The 23612-nt window shown below is 40.3% G+C and overlaps 1 protein-coding gene across 2 annotated transcripts; it reads right to left on the bottom strand.

Annotated features, from left to right (window-relative positions):
* Positions 1–805: 805 nt before the first annotated feature.
* Positions 806–23012, bottom strand: slc6a4a (solute carrier family 6 member 4a). Of its 2 annotated transcripts, XM_058080391.1 has the most exons (15): positions 22342–23012; positions 21849–22063; positions 13070–13864; positions 10914–11048; positions 10343–10565; positions 9186–9324; positions 8759–8893; positions 8580–8683; positions 8381–8508; positions 8104–8216; positions 6322–6453; positions 5743–5842; positions 5478–5578; positions 3860–4027; positions 806–2075 (listed from the first exon to the last, which is right to left on the bottom strand). In XM_058080391.1, exons 3-15 carry the CDS (start codon positions 13533–13535, stop codon positions 2001–2003), a joined length of 2019 nt encoding a protein of 672 aa, XP_057936374.1. In that variant the 5' UTR covers positions 13536–13864; positions 21849–22063; positions 22342–23012; the 3' UTR covers positions 806–2000. The 2 variants fall into 2 exon arrangements, with proteins under 2 accessions (XP_057936374.1, XP_057936373.1); XM_058080390.1 differs by lacking the exons at positions 21849–22063; positions 22342–23012 and adding an exon at positions 14632–14832.
* Positions 23013–23612: the final 600 nt, after the last annotated feature.

Below are 23612 nucleotides of genomic sequence, written 5' to 3'. Positions count from 1 at the left end.
GCAGGAAGAGAGTTCACTCTGTGTATTGGTTTCAGCACCTTAGCTTGTTGTCCTGTAGAACAACGGCATGAATGAAGCCCTTTTTTGGTCAGTCATATAGCCTCTATTTCTCGGTGGGTGGAGGAGCGGCCCGTAGCATACACACAGAGTGCAGAAGAGTGTCAATGAGTGGATTGCTAGGTTAATTGGCGACTCCAAATTGTCCATCTCAGTCTGGCCTCTCTGACTTCATCTCCAAGGCCTCTAACATGCAATGTGCCTGTGATGTACTTCTTCCTGATCCTATCCATCCTGGTCACTCCCAATGAGAACCTCTGCATCCTTATCTCCAGTTCTGCTTCCTATTGTGTCAGGAAGGACATCCGACATAAAAATGTTGCCAACACAATTATGCAAATCAAACTCAAGTTAATTTTGGTTAATTGAAAAGGTTAATTGGCGACTCCAAATTGTCCATAGGTATGAATGTGAGTGTGAATGGTTGTTTGTCTATATGTGCCCTGTGATTGGCTGGCCACCAGTCCAGGGTGTACCCCGCCACTTGTGTGAAGACAGCTGGGATAGGCTCCAGCACCCCTGTGACCTTTGTGAGGATAAGCGGTATAAAATGAATGAATGAATGTGTTTATGTAGTTTTTGTTTGCAGTGGTACACTAAAGAACTGCAGTACTTTGATTCAAACTAATAAAAAAACATGCTAATATACTGTGGCGCTGTTCTACAACCTTGCAAACTACACCCACAATAACTTGTGTCAAGTAATTGTAATAAAGAATCACCATAGACAAATGTTACTTTTTGCCATATATCTTTATTATCTATTATTTCCCATATATTTCTATATCTTTATTCTATACAGGGATAGTCTTGTGGACATACATAGACTCTCTATAAGCTGGAGAGGTACTACTTCCTTCATTAAATAGTTTGGCAGTTGACAACAACAAGATACCACATTTTCTATACATACACACCATACATACACACCCATCCCACACACACACACACACACACACACACCTTAAGTACAGTAGACACATACTTACATACATACTGAGGCTGCCCACCTATAGATTCACACGTGTCTCAGCACACAATAAAACCCAAACCAGCACCAACAGAACACAGGATAGGTTACACCGGTACCACACAGACGAGGAAATACACATGTGGCGGTACAGTACTTGCCATATTTGAAGTCTTAAGACAGTCTTAAGTCTCTTAACGCACAAAAACACGCACACGCGTACATTTTGGTGGTGACCTAAGTGTCGGCTTCATATTTGGTTTCTATTACTGACGACTCTGCAACGTGAACACAAGCAAGCCTTGACAAGTCTTGACGTAAAATAATAACCGCAAAATGTTTTGAATAATAATTATCAAGAGGTCAAAGTGACAGGATGCAGACGCATGATAAAATAAATAAGCGTTTCGTTTTCTAGAGGCCGTTATAACCGTCTCACACACACACACACACACACACATTTGTGCAGTACAAACACACGTTATAAGCAGACACTGCTTCACAGTGTAGAGAACCCATTGCAAATCTGTCCTTACGGTCCAACTTGAATGCAACACTAGTGTTTGAAGCAGAAAAAATGTCATATATTTGGCTTTGGTAAAAAATATAAGAAATATAATACCTGCATTTTGCTACATGTACGATGCATAACTTATTGGTATATTGTTAAAATCACCATAAAAGGGCAGGTCGGAATGACATTGTTTTTGTGCACATTAAGTCCTACATGATTGCATGAAAATACATAATTGTATGTTACCTGAAGAAAGGAATGGATGGTGTTCACAAACATGAAATTAAAGCTAAATAATATCTTCATGTACATTACGGCCAAATGCATTTCTAAGGATTACAAAGACAAGTGCAGGAAATGTATGAAAAAGAGGCAAAAGCGGTGAAAGGTAGCTTTCTTGTTTTACAGGGGAACCAGAAGAGGGCACTGAAAGTGGCAGGAATGGCATCGGGGTTCAGGTCAGACCGCGTTGGTGACGATGAAGCCTCTGTGTTGGTCATTGCTGGGCTCTGGAGTGATGCTCTTTGACAGACGCTGTAGATTAGAAAAAGACAAGAGGAGATAAAATATGAGCGTGCATTGGTCACTGGATGAATACATGTTCGTGATTAGTTATTAGATATTATTCTTCTATGCCCAAACACCAATGACTTGCAAAATACTAGACTTTTTGAGACTGAAATTATATGAAAGAGTATTAATGCTACACTGAAATAACAACAAATACAGATGAACCTTGGTTAGCGTCATTAACCCATCCCAGAAGGTCTGACTCTAACCAAAACGGACTTTAACCAAAAATGTTTTTAATAATAAATAAATCCAATGAATCCATTCCATGAAAGCAAACAGAGAGGCGGGGTACACCCTGGATTGGTGGCCAGCCAATCACAGGGCACATATAGACAAACAACCATTCACACTCACATTCATACCTAGGGACAATTTGGAGTCGCTAATTAACCTAGCATGTTTTTGGAATGTGGGAGGAAACCGGAGTACCCGGAGAAAACCCACGCATGCACGGGGAGAACATGCAAACTCCACACAGAGATGGCCGAGGGTGGAATTGAACCCTTGGTCTCCTAGCTGTGAGGTCTGCGTGCTAACCACTCGCCCACCGTGCCACCCTCCGATGACTTGCAAAATACCAGACTTTTTGAGACTGAAACTATATGAAAGAGTATTAAAGCTACACTGAAATAACAACAAATACAGATGAACCTTGATTAGTGTCATTAACTCGTCCCAGAAGGTCTGACTCTAACCAAAACGGACTTTAACCCAAATTTTTTTTCCCAAGATAAATAATAAATAAATCAAACACGCGGCCCGCGGGCCAAAGGTGGCCCGCAGGACACTAGTTTGAGGCCCCCGCCTTGATATGAAAGTTTAATGCTAGCGCGGCCCGCGCAAGTTTGATATGGATGCTGTATGGTATCATGTACCCAGAAAAAATTATTACGTTTGATTAATGTTCATGTTAAAGGTTAAATAACTGTTAATAGTTATCCTCCCTATCCGTGTGGAAGTGGTAAGTTTTTGGCTATTTAAGTTTAAAGAAAATAACTTGAAGGCTGCCGTTTAGGTCGCTAGCTCTCTAGTTTGCGAGTTAGCATGTGTCTCAAGACCCTGCAGTTGCGCAATATGTTGTAAATAAAAAGAGTATAAATGTGACTATAGTCGTGTTTTGTCATGTCTACAGGGCTCTAATAATGCTTTGTTCATTTTAATCTGAAAAAAATCATTTGTCTACCCACCAACTATATGTGGTTTCTTAAGTTTTTATTATTTACTGTTTTATTATTATTATTATATTTATTTATTACTGATTGATTTTCTTTATTCTTGATTTGTTTATTTATTTTTCATCTTATTTTGTGCAGAAAAAAAATAAAGATATTTGAGAACAGTGGAATGTTTTGTCAGAGCTTTTCTCGTAGAAAATTGGAACCAAAGCACTGAAAAGGTTTGTATATTTTTCTGTTTTTAATAAATGCGTTTTTTTTTTTTTTTTGCAAAAACCTGATGCGGCCCAGCCTCGCCCAGACCCTAGCTCCAGTGGCACCCAGGTAAATTGAGTTTGAGACCCCTGGTTTATATGAAGCAGTGAGAGATCATTCAATGAAAGGTCCTCCCAGTCTGTGTGGTCAGGTGATAGCCTCCTTACGTAAGTGTGTATCTTGCATAATACAGCTTTTTTTCTTGCTAATCTCTGGCCTCTGCTTCTTCATTTGACTCATTGAGTCATTACTTGACAGTAGAACTGACCCCTGACCTTTGCTGGGGAGGAAGACGAAGATGAAAAAGAAGGTTACCTGTTTGAGGGTGCCCTTGGTATTGACCAGGTGGTATACCATGTAAGCAGGCACACAGATTAATGAGGACACTCCGATGCAGTAGCCAAGGACTGTGGTCCAAGGTGGGTACTGGTAGTCAAACAGTTTGACGTCTGGAGGGAAGGCCAGAAAACTGATCATGATGAACTGTAAATGAGGGACAGAGACAATTTGAGTTGGTACAGTATGTACGCAATCTCACACAAGTCAGTACCATACATCATTTACATTTACAAAGCAGTTTGTATTACAGGATATACAGTATATTGGAGTAGTCAGTGAACAGTGTGTATCGCAGTGCTGATTTACCACTGAAAATGACCCAAAAACAGCCATTATTATTATAGTACCAGGGTCATTGTATCTTGACTGGTATGGTGCTATCATGGTCTGGGCTGCATGAGTGCTGCAGGAATTCTGAAGTTATTACTATTTACAAGCTACGGTGCAACAGTCAAGCATGGTGGTAGGATGGCACGAGTTCTGCCAGTACTGGGCATCTGTGGTTTGTTGCTGGGAAGCAGGAATCCCAACATGGACAGGCACACTCTGTAATAATAATAATGATGATAAAAATAAAAATAAAAATAAAAATAAAAATAAAAATAAAAATAAAAATAAAAATAAAAATAAAAATAAAAATAAAAATAAAAATAAAAATAAAAATAAAAATAAAAATAAAAATAAAAATAAAAATAAAAATAAAAATAAAAATAAAAATAAAAATAAAAATAAAAATAAAAATAAAAATAAAAATAAAAATAAAAATAAAAATAAAAATGACAAACAAAAGTTATAACAACAATAATAACAATAATAATAACAATAATAATGGACCCGAGTTCAATCCACCCTCGGCCATCTCTGTGTGGAGTTTGCATGTTCTCCCCGTGCATGCGTGGGTTTTCTCCGGGTACTCCGGTTTCCTCCCACATTCAAAAAACATGCTAAGTTAATTGGCGAGTCCAAATTGTCCATAAGTATGAATGTGAGTGTGAATGGTTGTTTGTCCAGGGTGTACCCCGCCTCTCGCCCGAAGACAGCTGGGATACCCCCCTGCGACCCTCGTGAGGATAAGCGGTAGAAAATGAATGAATGAATAATAATAATGTAACATTCTGAAGCACAGCATGATTCCCTCTCTTCTGAAACTGTGTTTTCCAACATTACAAGGAGCCCAAACACACCTCCAAGATAGTAAGTGCCTAATGACAAGTCCACACCTGAACACACCTGAGAAGCACAAATCTCTAACATCCGCCAGCTCTGTGATGCCATAATGGAAGAATGACGTCCTCATGAAAATTCCATGCCCAAGAGGATTAAGGCAGTACTACACAACAATGGTGATTGCACTAAATTTTGACACGCTGGACAAAATTTCATGTTCTCACTCAGATATAAAATAATTGCTTTGTGTTGAATTATTTTAATAGGATAGTAGATTAATGCTAATTGTTACACAGTGATATTTTGGGGACCTCAATACTATGAATACGGGAATGGGGTGACACAAGGAGGATCGGTGATACCAGGAAAAGAAGTAAATAACCAGTGTCTGTGTGTGTATGTACAATATACTGTATAGGAGTCTCACCAGCAGAAAGCTGGGACAGATGGCGACCCAGCAGATCCTCCAGAACCATCCCGGGTAGAAACCAAGCATGACCTGGACGTCGTTGCAGAAACGGTTGGTTCCTGGAATACACACACAGGCACATGTACTATCTCACTTCCTTAATCCACAATCTGTGCACAATAAAAGCCTGGCAACATTGGAAAAAAAAAACGTTTTTTACTATAAAACATTTTTTTTTTTTTAATGGTGACTTTACTGTCAACACAACACGGTCCAAACTGACCGTAGAACCAGGAAACGGCAATGACTTCCAGCAGCACCACAGTGATGACAGCAGGACCTGTGGCGTACTCTTCAAACAACTTCACCACAAAAGCTCCACCCTGAGCCAAGAAAGAAAAAAAAAACAAGAACATGAAGAGGAAAAAAAATCATCAAATCATTTTGCCAACACAAATGATGCCGGTGATGCAATATCACGTTGCACGTGTTGGGCGAAGCCATTAATTACTGCCTTACTTTAATTGAGGGCTGCAGATAAAGGAGTTAGAGCCGTAATCTCATTCCATGCAATCGCAAAGTGCAGCTCATTAAATTAGCTAAATAAGGCACCGTTGTTTGAACACACAAGGACGCATTTTTATATCATTAGACACTGAAATAGGAAACTATATCGGCGTTCAAGTCGTCATATGATCATGTGATAATATGTTCCCGAGAAACAATATAGAGCTGAAATCACAGCAATATTACAACATTGAAACATCATTACGATATAGATGAACATTTGGATTTTTGTTGGAATAACAATATCAATATCAATAATGTTATTTTGATAATAACCTGAATGTTGTTGACTTACGTATGTGAGAGTGGAAAGCGCTCCGAGATAGCAGACACACACCAGACCGAAGACAAACCATTCTCTTCTTTTCACCAGGACATTGGGGAACTCATCCAGCATGGCGGTGATCACACCCTCCAAGCCGGCAAACTGCAGAACGGATTGAGACACAACTTAAATATTCCGAAAATTCCGAAACAAACTCTCTTCAACACAATAGTAATTTACTGATGGTCCCTAGGATAAACAACCAGTTGCAGTGGCATGACACAACTAGTCCCGGTACAGTGAGGGGGAACTACCGTTGCAGCTACGGAGCCGAATATCAAATGTCCAATGCGAAAATTCACCGTAGATATGTCAGATATGTCGGGTGGCAACCAACTTTGATTTGATCAAAAATCTTTGATTGTCAATTTTATCCGATCTTCAAAATACAGCAAATCGGCAGGCAATCCTGATTCTGAAGATCAGATCAGGACATCCATACCTATAAATATGGCTTAGTGTTAACATAAGTGTTAAGTGTTAAGTGTTAACATGCTAACAATTAGCATGCTAATACTTGGCAGGATAGCACAATGTAAGTTTATACCTATAAAAATACCAAAAAGGCTAAGATGCTTATTGTTAGCATGCTAGCACCGGCCCGATCTCGTGTCTTATGTCGATTTAATCCGATCTTCAAAATAAAGTAGATCGGCAGGCGATCCTGATTCTGAAGATCAGATCGGGACATCCATACCTATAAATATGGCTTAAGTGTTAACATGCTAACAATTAGCATGCTAATACTTGGTAGGATAGCACGGTGTAAGTTTATACCTATAAAAATACCAAAAAAGGCTAAGATGTTTATTGTTAGCATGCTAGCACCGGCCCGATTTCATGTCGATTTTATCCGATCTTCAAAATACAGCAGATCGGCTAGCAATGCTAACATACTTATTGTTAGCATGCTAGCATCTAGCAAGATAGCGCTTAAGATAGCGTTACTAAGCCTTAGTACGTATGTGGAGCCATTGGACCCTTATCTGATTTTTGAAAATGATACATTTCATGATGAATGAAATGAATTGCCTTAACTTTTTTTTTATGAAATGGAGTGTTGTTATTTTTATATTGTTTTCTTTGAAATGTAGTAATACTTGACATAGGACCCAGTAACAAAAGATAAAGTACATTATACACATTGGCTGTAATGCTTTGTTAACTACAGTATATGCGAGTATTTCTTGGGAATGGACATAAGGGGACCTTGTGGTATGTTAGAAAATGTAGTATATTTCCCTTTGAACTAGAAACCCCAGTTTGTGCAGCTCATTTTCCGGGACAAATGATGGCAGATTCTCTTCATGTAAATTGAATCCTCGGCCATATTTTAAGCAATAACTGTAAAAGCCACAGAAGACGTCTCCACAAACAAAAGACAGCTGATGCAAGGTGAGTTCTTGACAGCAACACATTGCACAGTAATATCCTCAAATGTGAAAAGGAGGAGCAAAGCATCCCCGATGCTGATGCTACACTGATTACCGATATGTGATAAGAGCCTTACGGGTCTCTAAAGCTGGCTTCTTTGAGCACAGATAAACAGTGGCTTATGGAGACGGTGATATTAGAGCACTGGCACATTGTCTTCTAATAAACAAAATGCAGTTGACTATCACTGGCCTCAACACGTTTACGTGAAAAAGCGTTTCGCAAGCAGTAGAAATGCAGATGTGGAATATATGTGGTGGTTGTGGTGGACTTTCATATTTATGAAATGGAACATTGACTTATGATGAGGTTACTCACCGTGCTATCCAGGCCCAACATAATGATCATGAGGAAGAAGATAATGGCAAAGAAGGTCGCAGCAGGCATGTTAGCGATGGCTTCTGCATAAATGATGAAAAGCAGACTGGGTCCTGCAGAAGAAGAAAAAAATGATTTAAAAAAATGTCATGTATGTATAGTGAGTATTTGGGCTCTCAGCTTACATGACATCAATTTAGGGAGGAATTCAGGTCAGGGATTTTTTCTCCACCAATATGAGATTGGATGGAGATTGTTTCTCAGCTTAGTTTCTTACCAGCATCTTTGGCAACAGCATCCACATCCTGCTGCCTCATCTCGGCCATGTAGCCCAGCACGGTAAAAATCACAAAGCCGGAAAGGAAGCTGGTGAGGCAGTTGACCGAGCTGGTGACCAACGCGTCTCTGAAAAGGAGAAGAACCGAAGTTTTCGTGACAATTGGAATTTTTTTGTGAATCCAACCTGTTAAACTCACTTGTAGCAGTTGTTGTGAAACGGGTTGTAGCTGGCAAAGGCAAGGAGCACCCCAAAACCCGGACCCAGCGAGAAGAAGATCTGAGCTGCTGCATCGATCCACACCTTGAACACGACAAGCTTAGTCAAAGTTCATGTATAATGAAAAAAAAAAACCTCACTTCTCCGTGTAAAACTTACGGTAGTGCTGAGCAGTTTCTCCCAATCAGGTTTCAGATAAAAGACTACTCCCCTCCACGCACCTGGGAGAGTGGCCCCACGGATGAGCAGCACCAGGAGGACCAGATACGGGAAGGTAGCGGTCACCCACACCACCTATATGATGTTACATTGTACCTCTATTTTTATTTTCAATGTACTTCAATTATGGCTACACATAATCAAGCAAAGCTGCTAGAAATGGTCGGTCAGGTCTGGTTTCTGGTCTCTTAATTGGTGTTCTCTAACCAACTTGCGTAGTCGAGATGATGAATGATAATGAGCGTGATATGTAATCCATGCATGACCATTCCGCTCCATCAGTATCCATCAATTCAAGCGTCCATCCATCCATCCAGTCTAAGTGGCACCCCGCACCTATTAGCCTTATCGCCGCCTCGTTAGTTACCTTTCCAGATGTCTTGACTCCCTTCCAGATGCTGAAGTAAACGATGGTGAAGATGAAGAGCAAGCAGAGGGCCAGCTGCCAGCTGACAGAACCTAACTGGTGCAGACCTGAAGAGCGGTGGACCTGCAACACGTGTCGACTGGATGGAGGTGCCGGGTGAGACCAGGTACCAGGTACCAGGTTGGTGGTAGATGCAAAAAGGTGAAATACGTTAACTGACTTGTACTGCAAAAAAGGCCAGTAAGGATAATTCATAATGCCGCCGACAGAGAACATACTAACTCCTTATTTCTAAAATCACAAATACTTCAACTTGCTGATATAGTTCATCTTCAAACAGCTAAAATAATGCATAAGGCTAAAAATAACCAATTAGCTAAAAATATCATCCAATACTTCTCTACAAGAGAGGAGAAATATGATCTCAGGGAAGAAGTACATTTGAAACACTTATATGCTAGGACTACCGTCTTCGGGGGAGAGGCGGGGTACTCCCTGGACTGGTTGCCAGCCAATCACGGCACATATAGACAAACAACCATTCACACTCACATTCATACCTATGGACAATTTGGAGTCGCTAATTAACCTAGCATGTTTTTGGAATGTGGGAGGAAACCGGAGTACCCGGAGAAAACTCCCGGAGAAAATGCAAACTCCACACAGAGATGGCCGAGGGTGGAATTGAAACCTGGTCTCCTAGCTGTGAGGTCTGCACGCTAACCACTCGACCACCGTGCAGCCCCCCCAAGTGCCTCATTGATCGCCAACTGGGAAGGTAACGCCCTATTTTTTGGGAGTAACCTAGACCGGGATTTGAACCCTGGTCCCCTGCACTATAAACCCTCGGTGCTAGCCAGCTGGCACAAAAAAAAATAAAAAAAATAAAAAAACATATTAGGAAAGCAGGAAGTGAACAAATGTAACAGTTACTGATTGTAAAAGTACCAGATGGAGGGGTAGGATTTAATAAGCTTTGCTTCTTCCTACTCCTTTTGGACATGTGGAACTGGGAACTTATTATGGGATGCACTCGATTGTAATCTGATGCATGTTTAACGTATTTCAACGTGTTTTACGTAGTTTACGCTGACGCATCATTTTCTTCCAGTTAAGTCTCCCCTATACATTTCCACATCCCACTTACATGCACTTACGTATAGAACTCCTCGGCGGGGGAGGTGGAGGAGTTGGACCACGAAACATTGTGGTCGGTGGACATATATCGGTTGCAGCTGGCCGTGTTCCAGCTGTTGGTGCAGGTGGTCCAGGGCAGGGTGGGCTGGAATGACGACAACAGGTAGTACAAGGCCCAGGCCATGATGGTGTTGTAATAGAAGGCTATGTAGAGGGCTATGATGCAGATGGCAAAGCCTATACCTGGATGAGGAAACCATAAAAAAAAAAATCACTTGAAGCGTATATGTATGCAATAATTCCTAAAGGTTATTTTGCGTGTCGCTCATCCTGCACAGATATCAGTGAGGGTTTCAAGTGGCTGACATTTTCCAGCCACAACAATTTACATACGATCAAATTTCCAAACACCTGGCATTTGGCATGGAAATGTGATAATTTCCATAACAGAGATTCAGAAAATCTTTTTAAGTGTTCAAGAAGAAGCCACAGCTACCCTGTACGGGGTTAAATGAAATACCCGTGAGCTTGACATTTTTTTTTTGTGCGCACCTTTTTGCTTTCTTAACCGAGTTCTCAATCTACTCCTACCTTTGAAGATGGGGCAGATGTGTTTCCAGATGGAAATGCAGCCATTGCGGTGAAACTGACCGAGAGCCAGTTCCATGTAGAAGAGAGGCACACCTCCAAAGACCGCCATCAACAGGTAGGGCAGCAGAAAGGCACCTGAAAGGTGAGAGCATGGAGGACAGGGGCATGCCCTTATTATTAAATGTGGATCTCTTGGATCTTAATGTACAATATTGTACTAAAAAAAATCATTATGCAGTATTAGAATCACATTGATATGATGTCAACATGAAATGGAGCAAAATAAAAAATAAAAAACATAAGACATAAACCCGTTTCCTTCCATCCTATCGGACAATCACATGACTTCACATACCCTTGTGTGTATTTCTTTGACCTTTTTTTTGACAAAGATAAGACTTGATTGAGCGGCTGCTTCAGAAACAGGTTATTAAGCAAGCAGAAGATTGAGGCCTTCGAATAATAAAAAAAAAAAATCCACACAATTAATAGCGTTGCCTCTATCAAGTGTCTCCCTGAGCCCATCTCTGCTTCAGGACCACACATACACACAACACAGGAAATTGCAAAGACCTTATTATTGCAGATTCGATAAAAGTGGAAAAGGGTTTGTTGTGAGGTGAGGATTGTGTAGCGCACAAAAACAACACCTTACCTTTACTATTTATATTGTGTAGAAAAATATTAAAAAATATATTTTTTATATATGTTTTTTTTGTATGATTAGATTCTCAACAAATTTTATTGCTAACTTTGATTACGATAATTTGATTACTTTGGTTGCCTGTTCGCTTTAGGATTGATTTTAAGATTTTATTGTTTGTTTTTAAAGCCAAATTTACTCTCTGGGGTCCGAGGGCCAGCTCCAACTTGTGGTGCCCAAGACGAGACTTAAGACCAGGGGTGACCGAGTCTTTTCTGTGGTTGGCCCCAAGCTGTGGAAGTCTCTCCCCTCCCAAGTAAAAAAGCCCCCCAACATCGAAAGGTTTAAGTCTCGTCTTAAAACCCACTTTTATTCTCTGGCTTTTAACTCGGAGTGAGTCGTATGGTCCTGAGTCTTTTAGTTCTTTCTTTCTTTTTTATTCATTCATTCATTCATTTTCTACTGCTTAGGGTCACGGTGGGTGCTGGAGCCTATCCCAGCTGTCTTCGGGCGAGAGGCGGGGTACACCCTGGACTGGTCGCCAGCCAATCACAGGGCACATATAGACAAACAACCATTCACACTCACATTCATACCTATGGACAATTTGGAGTCGCCAATTAACCTAGCATGTTTTTGGAATGTGGGAGGAAACCGGAGTACCCGCAGAAAACCCACGCATGCACGGGGAGAACATGCAAACTCCACACAGAGATGGCCGAGGGTGGAATTGAACCCTGGTCTCCCAGCTGTGAGGTCTGCGCGCTAACCACTCACCCCCCGTGCCGCCCTTCTTTTTATTTTAATTAGTTTTATTTTTTTATACTTTTATTGCTTTGCTTCTTGTTTTTAAGATTTTAATATCTATTTTAATATTTTATTTCTTAAATGATTTTTTAGTTTTGGATTATTACTTTTTATTTTTACTAGTCTGTGCAGCACTTTGGAAACTCTGTTTATAAAAACGTGCTATATAAATAAAGTGGATTGGATTGGATATAAAGATGTTGGTCACTATGGACAGATACCGGACACTATAGACAGATTCCGGCCAGGGAATCCTTGAATCATCTTTATTATGTGTGCGGGTGTGGTTTCTGTGTCTTCACGTCCTCTGAGATGCATGTTAGAGTATTTCTAAGGGTTCCGGAAAAAAAACGGTTTAAAGGAGACACGTTACCGAAAGAACACAAAAGTACACAAAAGTAAAAGTGAGCAAGTATACGGCTCTACGTTGATATAAATTAGGGTTTTGTGGTGTGAATTAATGGTCAAAACTGAGGTTCTACTGTAAATCGATTTGTATGTTGATAAGTTTGGATTATATGGATTTGGGTCTTCAACCATCATTCATCTCAAGATGGGAGCACCACCTAACCCTAACCACAACCCCAACCCCAACCCCAACCCCAACCCCAACCCTAACCCTAACCCTAACCCTAACCCTAATCTAAGTAAAATGAGAACATGATTGCCTTGTGACTTTCCTTCAGCACCCCATCCACCTCCTCACCTCCTCCATTTTGGTAGCAGATGTACGGGAAACGCCAGACATTGCCCAGGTCCACTGCGTACCCAATCACCGAGAGTAAGAAGTCCATCTTCTTGCTCCAGGTCTCTCTGGGACGATCCAGGCTGGTTTGTTGGACCACAAGAGTCCTGAGGCCTCCCGCCGGCGCAGAGGACCCGGTGGTGCCTGCCGGCCCGGATGCAGACGAAGCCCCCAGAAGCCCGACTCCCTCTTTGGAGCTCTGCGGACTGGACGTGGTGAAGCCGTTAGACACCTGCTGACCGGAAGCCGAGCTCACACTTTTGGGTCCTCTTTCAGCAAGACCGTCAGCCAGCATCAGTCGACAGTTTTCCTCCTGCTTCTCTTCCTCTTCTGTCTTCATGTCCTTGGTGCCGATGCCTCTGTCGGCCTCGGCGTCCCGTTTGTCCTTTGTCAACACGCTTGTCATCATTATATCTTTTGTCTCCATCGGGTGCTCTGGTACTGGTTTCGGTGTTTGGTGATGCGGTTAGGGTTTGAAAGAGGTTCTCAGCGCTGATGAAAGCAAGATGATCCTGCTGGCTGTTATTGCGCCCATGGGGGGAACAAATATGGGGATCAGAAGTGTAATTAAAGGGGATAATGCGGAAAAGAATTTAATAAAACGTGTCTTTGGACTTCTTAGACTGACAAGGCAAGGACGAGGAGAATGACGTTTAAGGAAGGGACGCTGGGATCAGTTTCAAGGGAAGCTGGGACGAGTTTGTTCACTAGAGAACTTTGGATATTCTCCATGAAATGTTTGTCAGTGAGGACTCTCTGCAAACAATAGAGGAAAACAAACAGTTGACACGTACCCAAACAAAACAGAGCAGTTAAAATGATAAACACAAGTCAGGTGCTGCGATGCATTCACTTTCCCTTTGGGTGTGTTCACAATTAGCCCGTTTTTGCTGCTTATCCGATACACTTTCAAAGCTGAAATCATCATAAAACTTGATTTATTATACTTATTTATGTATGAGAATGGACTTCAGGTATAAAAAAGAGGTGAAATATTATATTTAATTACCTGAGTTATGAATACTATAGTTGCATTTATTGTTTATGTCAAACCAGAAATACACTCCATTGCAACGTGCGACTCAACGAACGGACATCCTGAGGTCATTACTGTTCATCTTAACAATGACATAATTTTAAACTAAAACTAATTTTAACTAAAATGTAGACCAACCAAAAAAAAAAAAGGTACTGTAAATATAAAATTGACTCTTTTCAGCAGAAACTCGCGCTTAGTTATCAACCGAGTTGTCAAACACACGCATGGTCTGACCTCCGTGTGCAAACAAACTCCTTTAAAAGTTAAAAACAAAAAAAAAAGTTTGAAAGGTCAAGGATAAAAAAATTAAACACAGCATTAGCTGCATATCCGACTTAAGTTTAACATGCAGTATACTGAAAAAAAGCAGTAGAAAACATGAAGGTATCTCTTTACACTGACTTTAACCCTGGAATCAGTCACAGTTTTGAAGAAAAATAACAAATAAAAAGTATTCTCCGAAATACTCAAACACAGACATTACCTGTTGATTGGGGGAGAAGATGTCAATTAAATCAAAAACAACCAGCAGAAGCAGCAGCAAATTTGAACTTAAAGAGAATCCTGCGTTGGTGCAAAAAACTTGCCAAGGAAACAAACAGCACAGACTAGTAGAGCAATCGGGACGGCACGTTTGCCCGTTGAGGTCTGGAACCTCGCTCATTTCTCCCTCTCTCTCTCTCTCTCTCTCTCTCTTACTCTCACTGAGCAACTCCCCGGCACACACATGCTGACGCACGGGTCCTACGTAGGATGGATGCATGACAGATGCATGACCAACGTGATACACAGTTAAGAGAGCTCAAAAATAAAACAACACTGGATATACATCAGCCCAATCAGAAAGCCTTACGGAATCAAAATAATTTAAGTTGGGTTTTAAAAACTATAGGGGTGACTATAGGGGTGTTATTTCATGTCTAGAGGGCTCTAATAATGTTAAAACCTGTATTTAGAACGTCATAAATGGGTTTCTACACTCTAACTTCAAAATTGTTCAATTTATAAACAAGGAATCCTACTTTGATGAAATTCACTTATCACTGTTGGCTCTGGCATCATTTAACCGTGATAAACAAGGCATGACTGAAGAATAATTAGTAATTTTTTTTTAATAATTATGTGCAGCCTTGCCACTTTGTTCAATTCCCCGCAACATCCTTGCACATTTTGGGCAAAGGTTTGGTTCTGATCAGAATGTTAATAAACAACTGATTCTGTATTCCTGGTAATACAATTGTAAAGGTGACTATAGGGGTGTTATTTCATGTCTAGAGGTTTCTAATAATGGTAAAACCTGTATTTAGAACGTCATAAATGGCTTTCCACACTCTAACTTCAAAATTGTTCAATTTATAAACAAGGAATCCTACTTTGAAGAAATTCACTTATCACTGTTGGCTCCGGCATCATTTAACCGTGATAAACTTTAAGACTTTTTTTTTTTTTTTGGACGCAACAGTAGCCTATGTTTTTATGAGGGATTATTGTACTCGTTAATAATAGTAATAATAATTCTGTGGTTATGGTGATCACGTGTGTCTGACGGAGTCTTACAGTAACATTACTGACACCTAGTGACACGTGTAGAATACTACATCAATGTCTTTGAAGGCTTCTTTGGAATAATTTAGCCATTTTTCTGCTTGAACATGCTTCATTTTTTAATTAAACGATTTTAAAATGCATACAAAATGTCTATTGCAAAATTGTTGTTTGACTTTTTGAGACAGTTCCCTTTGAGGTTGGTTGAAGGAGCAAATCTGGAGCCCGCCTAATAAAAATGCCTGTGACTACAACATCAGAAACATTCAAGGTCAAAGTTATAAGCCGTCCCTGAATGATGAATGAGGACCACGTGCTACATGTTCTTTAGCCCTGTGTCTATCACATGTTGGAATTCTTTTTTAAATTGGAGCCCTGAAGTGAGCAGTATATCAGATACCGATGACCGCCAAGCCTCCTCCATTTCCCCCAAAAGGAAGCCTGTTTCGCTGGATCCCTTTTCATTAAAAAGTGTTCACAAAGCTCTGGGCACCGGGCCACATTTTGGAGCACATGCAAACAAAACAACACCCTTTAGTCTGGCACCGACATGCAATGTAATGTATTACAAATAATACTCTTATCACACTTTGGCAACTCTCGGGGGTTTTCCTGAATAGTCTTGGATCTACTGGCCAACTTTCCTTCTTTTTTTACATCTAATCTCGATGTAAGCTCATAAAGGGAAAATGAAATGAAAATGAAGGGAAAATATTGAAGTGTCCGTGGCCAAAGTACTGGATGACCAGAACAAGGATACTAATTGGATACATTCATTTGTTTTCTACCGGATCGCACGGGGTGCTGGAGCCTATCCCAGCTGTCTTCGGGCGAGAGACGGGGTACACCCTGGACTGATCGCCAGCCAATCACAGGGCACATATAGACAAACAACCATTCGCACTCACATTCATACCTATGGACATTTTGGAGATGCTAACTAACCTAGCATGTTTTCGGAATGTGGGAGGAAACCGGAGTACCCGGAGAAAACCCACACATGCACGGGGAGAACATGCAAACTCCACACAGAGATGGCCGAGGGTGGAATTGAACCCCGGTGAGGTCTGCGCGCTAACCACTCGACCACCGTGCAGCTTTCCCAAGTGCCTCATTGATCGCCAACTGGGAAGGCAACGCCCTATTTTTTGGGAGTAACCTAGACCAGGATTTGAACCCCGGTCCCCTGCACCATAAACCCTCGGTGCTACCAGTGGAGTTAGCCAGCTGGCACAAAAAAAAAATACACTACATTATGGAAAGCAGGAAGTGAACAAAATCTGTGAGGTCTATATATATATATGTAATCATGTTCTGTTATTTAATGCAGTAAAAATGGCCATATTTCACACATAGTTACAAATGGTGATTAATCATGATTGATTAATTGAAAACCGTGATTAATCTGATAAGAAATTAACATAATTTAATGGTTACAACATAATATTACATGTTTGCCTTAGCATTCATTCATTCATTCATTCACACTGCGATGGCCGAGGGTAGGATTGAACTCAGGTCTCCTCGCTGCAAGGTCTGCACACTAACCACTTGACCACCATGCAACCCCTAATTGCACCTTTCAAAATGCTTCATTGGTTCAAGGTTGGACTAAACACACTAAAATATATATATATTTTTTTAATTGTAGATTTGGAGAATAGAGTCATAAATTAACGAGAATGAAGTCGTAATATCTGTCATACGTGCTAAAGGGAAAATAAAACACGTGTCGTCAGGAAGGAAGGAAATGTTCTTCTTGCTTCAGGCAGGTTTTTATTTATACTGTAGTGGTAAAACACGTCAGTTGGGAATTTAGCATATAGATTAGCATGCCTCCACCCTCTACATGCCCAAGGCCAAAGGTCACAAAAGTACTTTTCATAGCTGTCTCAAGTAATGCCTGTTACATAGTTAACAGTTTTTTTTTGTACATTTACAACTTTATTGTCATAAATTTATGACATTATTCTCGAAAGCTGGTCTTGGGCAAAGGTAATTTGACAACTTTTTTTTATTTATTAATTCATTCATTAATTTTCTACTGCTTACACAGAGATGGCCGAGGGTGGAATCAAACTCAGGTCTCCTAGCTGTGAGGCCTGCATGCTAACCACTCGACTTTATTCTTGAAATCTCAATTTTTTCCCCAAATGTGGCCCTAAAACTCATCGTATATAATGACTATTGGATCACGTTTTGATTTTGTATATAGAATTTTGTTGTTAATTGATTCTTTGATTGATTAGTGACCAACCCAGGGTGCAGCCTGCCTCTTGCCCGAAGTCAGCTGGGATAGGCTCCAGCAAACCCCCAGGACCCTATTGAGAATATACAAGAGATAGATAGCTGGATGGATAGATGTTTATTGTTTATAGATGCGTTATAGATAGAGTATGACCCTGACTTGTTGCTGAAGTCAGCTGGGATAGGCTCCAGCAAACCCCCAGGACCCTATTGAGAATATACAGGAGATAGATAGATGGCTGGATTGATGTTTATTGTTTATAGATACATTATAGATACAGAGTACGACCCTGACCTCTTGCTGAAGTCAGCTGGGATAGGCTCCAGCAAACCCCCAGGACCCTATTGAAAATATACAGGAGATAGATAGCTGGATGGATAGATGTTTATTTTTTATAGATGCGTTATAGATAGCGTATGACCCTGACTTGTTGCTGAAGTCAGCTGGGATAGGCTCCAGCAAACCCCCAGGACCCTATTGAGTATATACAGCAGATAGATGGCTGGATAGATGTTTATTGTTTATAGATGCATTATAGATACAGAATACGACCCTGACCTCTTGCTGAAGTCAGCTGGGATAGGCTCCAGCAAACCCCAATGACCCTATTGAGAATATACAGGAGATAGATAGCTGGATGGATAGATGTTTATTGTTTATAGATGCGTTATAGATAGAGTATGGCCCTGACTTGTTGCTGAAGTCAGCTGGGATAGGCTCCAGCAAACCCCCAGGACCCTAGTGAGAATATACAGTAGATAGATGGATGGATAAATGTTTATTGTTTATAGATGCATTATAGATACAGAGTACGACCCTGACCTCTTACTGAAGTCAGCTGGGATAGGCTCCAGCAAACCCCCAGGACCGTATTGGGAATATACAGGAGATAGATGGATGGATGGATGTTTATTGTTTATAGATGCATTATAGATACAGATTACGACCCTGACCTCTTGCTGAAGTCATCTGGAATAGGCTCCAGCTCACTAATGAGGACAAAATGATGGATAATGTTGTGTTAGTTACGTCTACTGTGATACATGGTGATATTATACTGCATGTCGTAGTATAGTATGTAAGTAAGTACACCACATATGCCATTTTTGCGACGATGTCACAATCCCCCATGTCTCTACACTTGACGTGACAATCAAAGGTGGTGGACAGCACGTTTGTGTTCACGCTATTTAAGCTACTGATTTTACGGAGGCTCCTGCAGCACAGTCTTCTGCTTCAGTGTGTCATGATCGGCAGAGTCCGTAATTGTCACACAGAAGCGATCGATACATAAACCGGATTGCTCATCATGGTTTTCTGCCTTGTCTACATCCCTCATGTGATTTTCATGGCAGCGGTCCGTGAATGTAAACACACGTCTGCACCAATTTATATTTGACTTAATTAAAAAATGCAATTGGTAGTACATTTCAGGTATTATTTGTGAGAGATTTTAAGCGAGATTAGAGAGATTAAGGAAATGGTACATGATTGATTCCTATGCATTTTGGTTGTCATTTTTTCTGGTAATAGCGCAAAATATAGGCTGAGTATATGTACTTCATCGTTGTGGGATTGTTTATTTGAAGTACTTGTATGTGTATGGAGATATTTGCTGATATAACTTTGTGAGGACAATAAAAAAATAGTTCCCATGAGGACAGGGCCAAAAAATTCTAATAAGTAAAAGGGAGTAAGTGGGAAGTCAGAATTGGGGTATGAAGTCACTTCTCCCTCCCTGTTGCGGGAAGTCACTGTGTGTACATGGTTACACAACTGCTGCAGTGAAAAAACAGACACACTCCACTCCCAAACATCTAAATATGCAAGCTTCATTCTTATTTTTCTTCATTCTTTTAGGGCTTTTCCCTTCAGGGCTCGCCACAGAAAATTAATCTCCTCCATCAGACCCTGTCTTCTGCATCTGACCGTCATGTCCTCCCTCACTACATCCGTAAACATACTCTTTGGTCTTTCTCTACACTTCCTACCTGGCAGCATCCTTCTACCAATATATTCACTATCTCCTCTGGACATGCCTGATCCTATCCATCCTGGTCACTCCCAATGAGAACCTCCGCATCTCTGCTACCTCCAGTTCTGCTTCCTGTCTTTTCCTCAGTGGCAATGTCCCTAAGCCAAACAACATGGCTGGTCTCAAGAGTAAATGTACTTATTTTTCAGATTTTTATAATTTATTTGAAAGTGAAAGTTACAAATTATCATAATAGAAAATTGGGAAAGAGAAAGTAATTTATTTTTCATTTGAATCTGCCATGATTATAATCCAGGCTTGTTTTTTTTTTTTGCCACATTGTTTTAATCAGTTGTTCTCTCTTTGGTATTTACTGTATGAGAAAACCAATACAACAAAATATTTACTAGTTAATCATTTCAAACTCTTTTTTTTTTTTGTCTGTCAGAACAAATGCTGGCACTCATTATTTGTAGTCAGAACATTCTTTCATAACACAATAAAAGAAGGAAACATAAAACAACATCCAAATGCACATGTTTCTGCATATCGGGCTTTAGAGTGTGTAGACAGTGTGGATAAGAAAAAAAGTGAGAGTAAATGATTACATGTGTGAAGAACATCGTAGATCGCTCCCTCCCTAATCATGTTTTTTCTATACTCCATTGTTAGTAACAAAAAATGATTGAAATACCAATTTTATGTAGCATTCTGGCCACTAGGGGTCACTAATGACACAATACATTGATGAGACATTACACCACTTTACCATCACACTGCTTGGAGTCAAGTGAGGAAATGTTCTCCTTCCTTTTTTTTTAAGTGGTACGTTTTTGGCTTCTTATATTGTCTTTCTTCGTCGCTCTGTTCGAAACCCCTTTTCATGTTTGTAAGAAGTAAACTGGAGGCTAACTATTTAGCTTGTGCAGTTGTGGTCGTTTCTACAAAATTACATTTATTAACATTGAATCTTACTTTGCAGAAATTCAGTTGCTATGGTTAGATTTTGGAACCAACTAACCGCAATAAACAAGGGACCACTGTACTTTGAAAATACATACTTTTGGATAAGCAAACCAGAAATGGCTTAATGTGAAAATTAAATTGCGGAAAAGGTTCTGATGTTATGAAAATAAAGTCTAAATATTATGTGAATGGAAAAAAACAGCTGTAATAAATGAGAAAAAATTTATAATCAATAAAATGAGAAAACATTATGTGATTTTAGCATCATAGTTTCAATCAATGTTTTTTAAAAGTCATAATAGTATGATAAAAAAAATAAAAGAAAGTGGTAATTTTTGTGAAAATTAGGTTGGGGAAAAATTTATAATATTATGTGAATAAAGTCATAATATTAGATTATTCAAGAAGACATTTGAAATATTTTGAAAAAAAAAACAAACATGGGAAAATAAAAGCAAAGACTGAAGCTGATACTAACTATACAGTTTTTAATCTACTGTATATCAGAAAACTGAAATAATTTTTTGCCTTGAAATATATATACTGTATATATATATATATATATATATATATATAAAACTTATTAGCGCATCTTACAACATATGAACGTAGCCCTTGCATCCTTTCATTCCCGACTATGTGGCCCTTGCTGGAGAAAGTTTGGACGCCCCAGCATTACCACGTATCAAAGTTACATCAGCTGCAGGTCAGGTTTTGAAAGCAAAAAGTGCTGAAAATAAAATGTTTTATCATTTAGTGATTCCAGTGAAGATGATTGGCGTTCTGGTAACATTTTAGAAGCTCGAAAGAACAGCATGATTCAACTTGTGATGCCTTTCCAGACCATCCGAAAAGAACAATTCAGAGGAAACATGCACAACGCTCTCAATAAATAGCAGTCGGAAGTTATCACTATGATGTGATTGCGTTTTATCTGCACCGATGAAGATGATCAGGATGTTCTTACCTCAGTATGCGGAGCTCATGTCCAAGATGTCGCCTTATCAACACAAGTCTAAACCCAAACACACACGACGACCGGGCCACCGGTGGCCCATATTGTGCTGCGCTTGGCTTAAGATGCAAACACACATGCTCCAGCACGCTCACGCCTTCTTCCACATGCGCTCCGAGCTCGAGAGCAGGATCCTAATCCAAGACTCACCGGTGCATATTTAGAACCTACAGGGGAAAGAGTCCATGTTGACGTTAAGTTATATATATGTACGTTATCAAGGTTGTCAACTGTGAGTCAGAGATTACGAGTCATTACAAGTAACAGGTTGCCTAACTAACCCGTTTAGTGACACCTGGAGCCGACTGGGCCAAAAGGCACCATGCCAGGCACAGTGGCACAGTGGCACAATCAGGCTACTAAGTCTTGTGTATGTGTGGACACAAAAAAGGCCATTCTAGATACACACTCATGTTGGCATTGAGCAAAAACTGTTTCCTCTTACCAGTCTCTCCTTTATTGTTGGAATCCAGCCTTTGCAAAGTGTTGAACGTCATTCCAATCAGCATCAGCTGAAGCACTGGGGTTAATCCTCATTGCAACACACACAAATCCACACACAGGCATGCGCACATACGAGCACAAAACAGGAGAGGAAATAGAACAATGGAATGAGACAATGCTGGTTATTGGCAGTTGGAAAACGAAACCATCGAAAGACTCAAAGAGATGGCGGAGCAGGCCGCCGCACACTCGACCTTTTGCATTTTGCATGCATCTTCCTGCTGCACCGAACTCTCGATCACCTGGACAGAGGAAGCGGTACCGTGAGGATTACATTTTTGGACTTCTGCAACAACGTCTTTAACACCGTCCAGACTCAGCTCCTCAGGGACTAACTGACACGGATCAGAGTAGGTTCACACTCGATGGCGGTGATATTTTCCTTTGCGTCTTTCTCATCCTCCTGAGGGGTAGGCAAAGCAGCGTTATTTCCCCAGTAGTGTCCCATTTTCTTCAATCAGGTTTTTAAGTTCCGAGCAGCACGCAAGGCAACATTATCTTCCAATAATGCCTTGATATCATCCTGCAAAACCTTGATATCAATGCATATTGCTCTATTTTCAAGTGTGTCTTCATTCGTGGTATCGTCCCCCGACGGCCAAAATGACCCCGTTTCTGATTTTGAATCCAGATTCCCAGATCGGGTATCATTTTGCTTTGTGCTAGGCAACCAATTGTAGTCGGGAAAGTACTAGATCAGGGGTCTCAAACTCAATTTACCTGGGGTCCACTGGAGCTAGGGTCTGGGCAAGGCTGGGCCGCATCAGGTTTAAAAAACAAAACAAAAAAAAAAACAGAAAAATATACAAACTTTTTCAGTGCTTTGGTTCAGATTTTCTACAATAAAAGCTCTGATAAAACATTCCACTGTTCTCAAATATCTTAATTTTTATTTTTCTGCACAAAATAAGATGAAAAATAAATGAACAAATCAAGAATAAAGAAAATCAATCAGCCACATTTGGCCCGCGGGCCGCATGTTTGAGACCCCTGTACTAGATAGTTCAAAAATCTAGTGTTGTGAACAGAGCTCTTACCATGTACTTCCTTTCCAGTCAACAAGAGAATAAAAAGGCTTTTGCCAGGATGTGGTACAATTGCCGGAGTCAATCTCAGTCAATCATATGCATAAAATTGTGCCTCAAATAGATGGCGAATGTGATGTGTACATTGTATGACGACATTATAAAGCCAAAACAAAAAGACGCAGCA

This window comes from Doryrhamphus excisus, chromosome 8, assembly GCF_030265055.1.
Source record: "Doryrhamphus excisus isolate RoL2022-K1 chromosome 8, RoL_Dexc_1.0, whole genome shotgun sequence".
In the NCBI taxonomy this organism is placed as follows: domain Eukaryota; kingdom Metazoa; phylum Chordata; class Actinopteri; order Syngnathiformes; family Syngnathidae; genus Doryrhamphus; species Doryrhamphus excisus.
The sequence above is the reverse complement of the archived record's forward strand: the minus strand, read 5'-3'. Positions and strand labels throughout refer to the sequence as shown.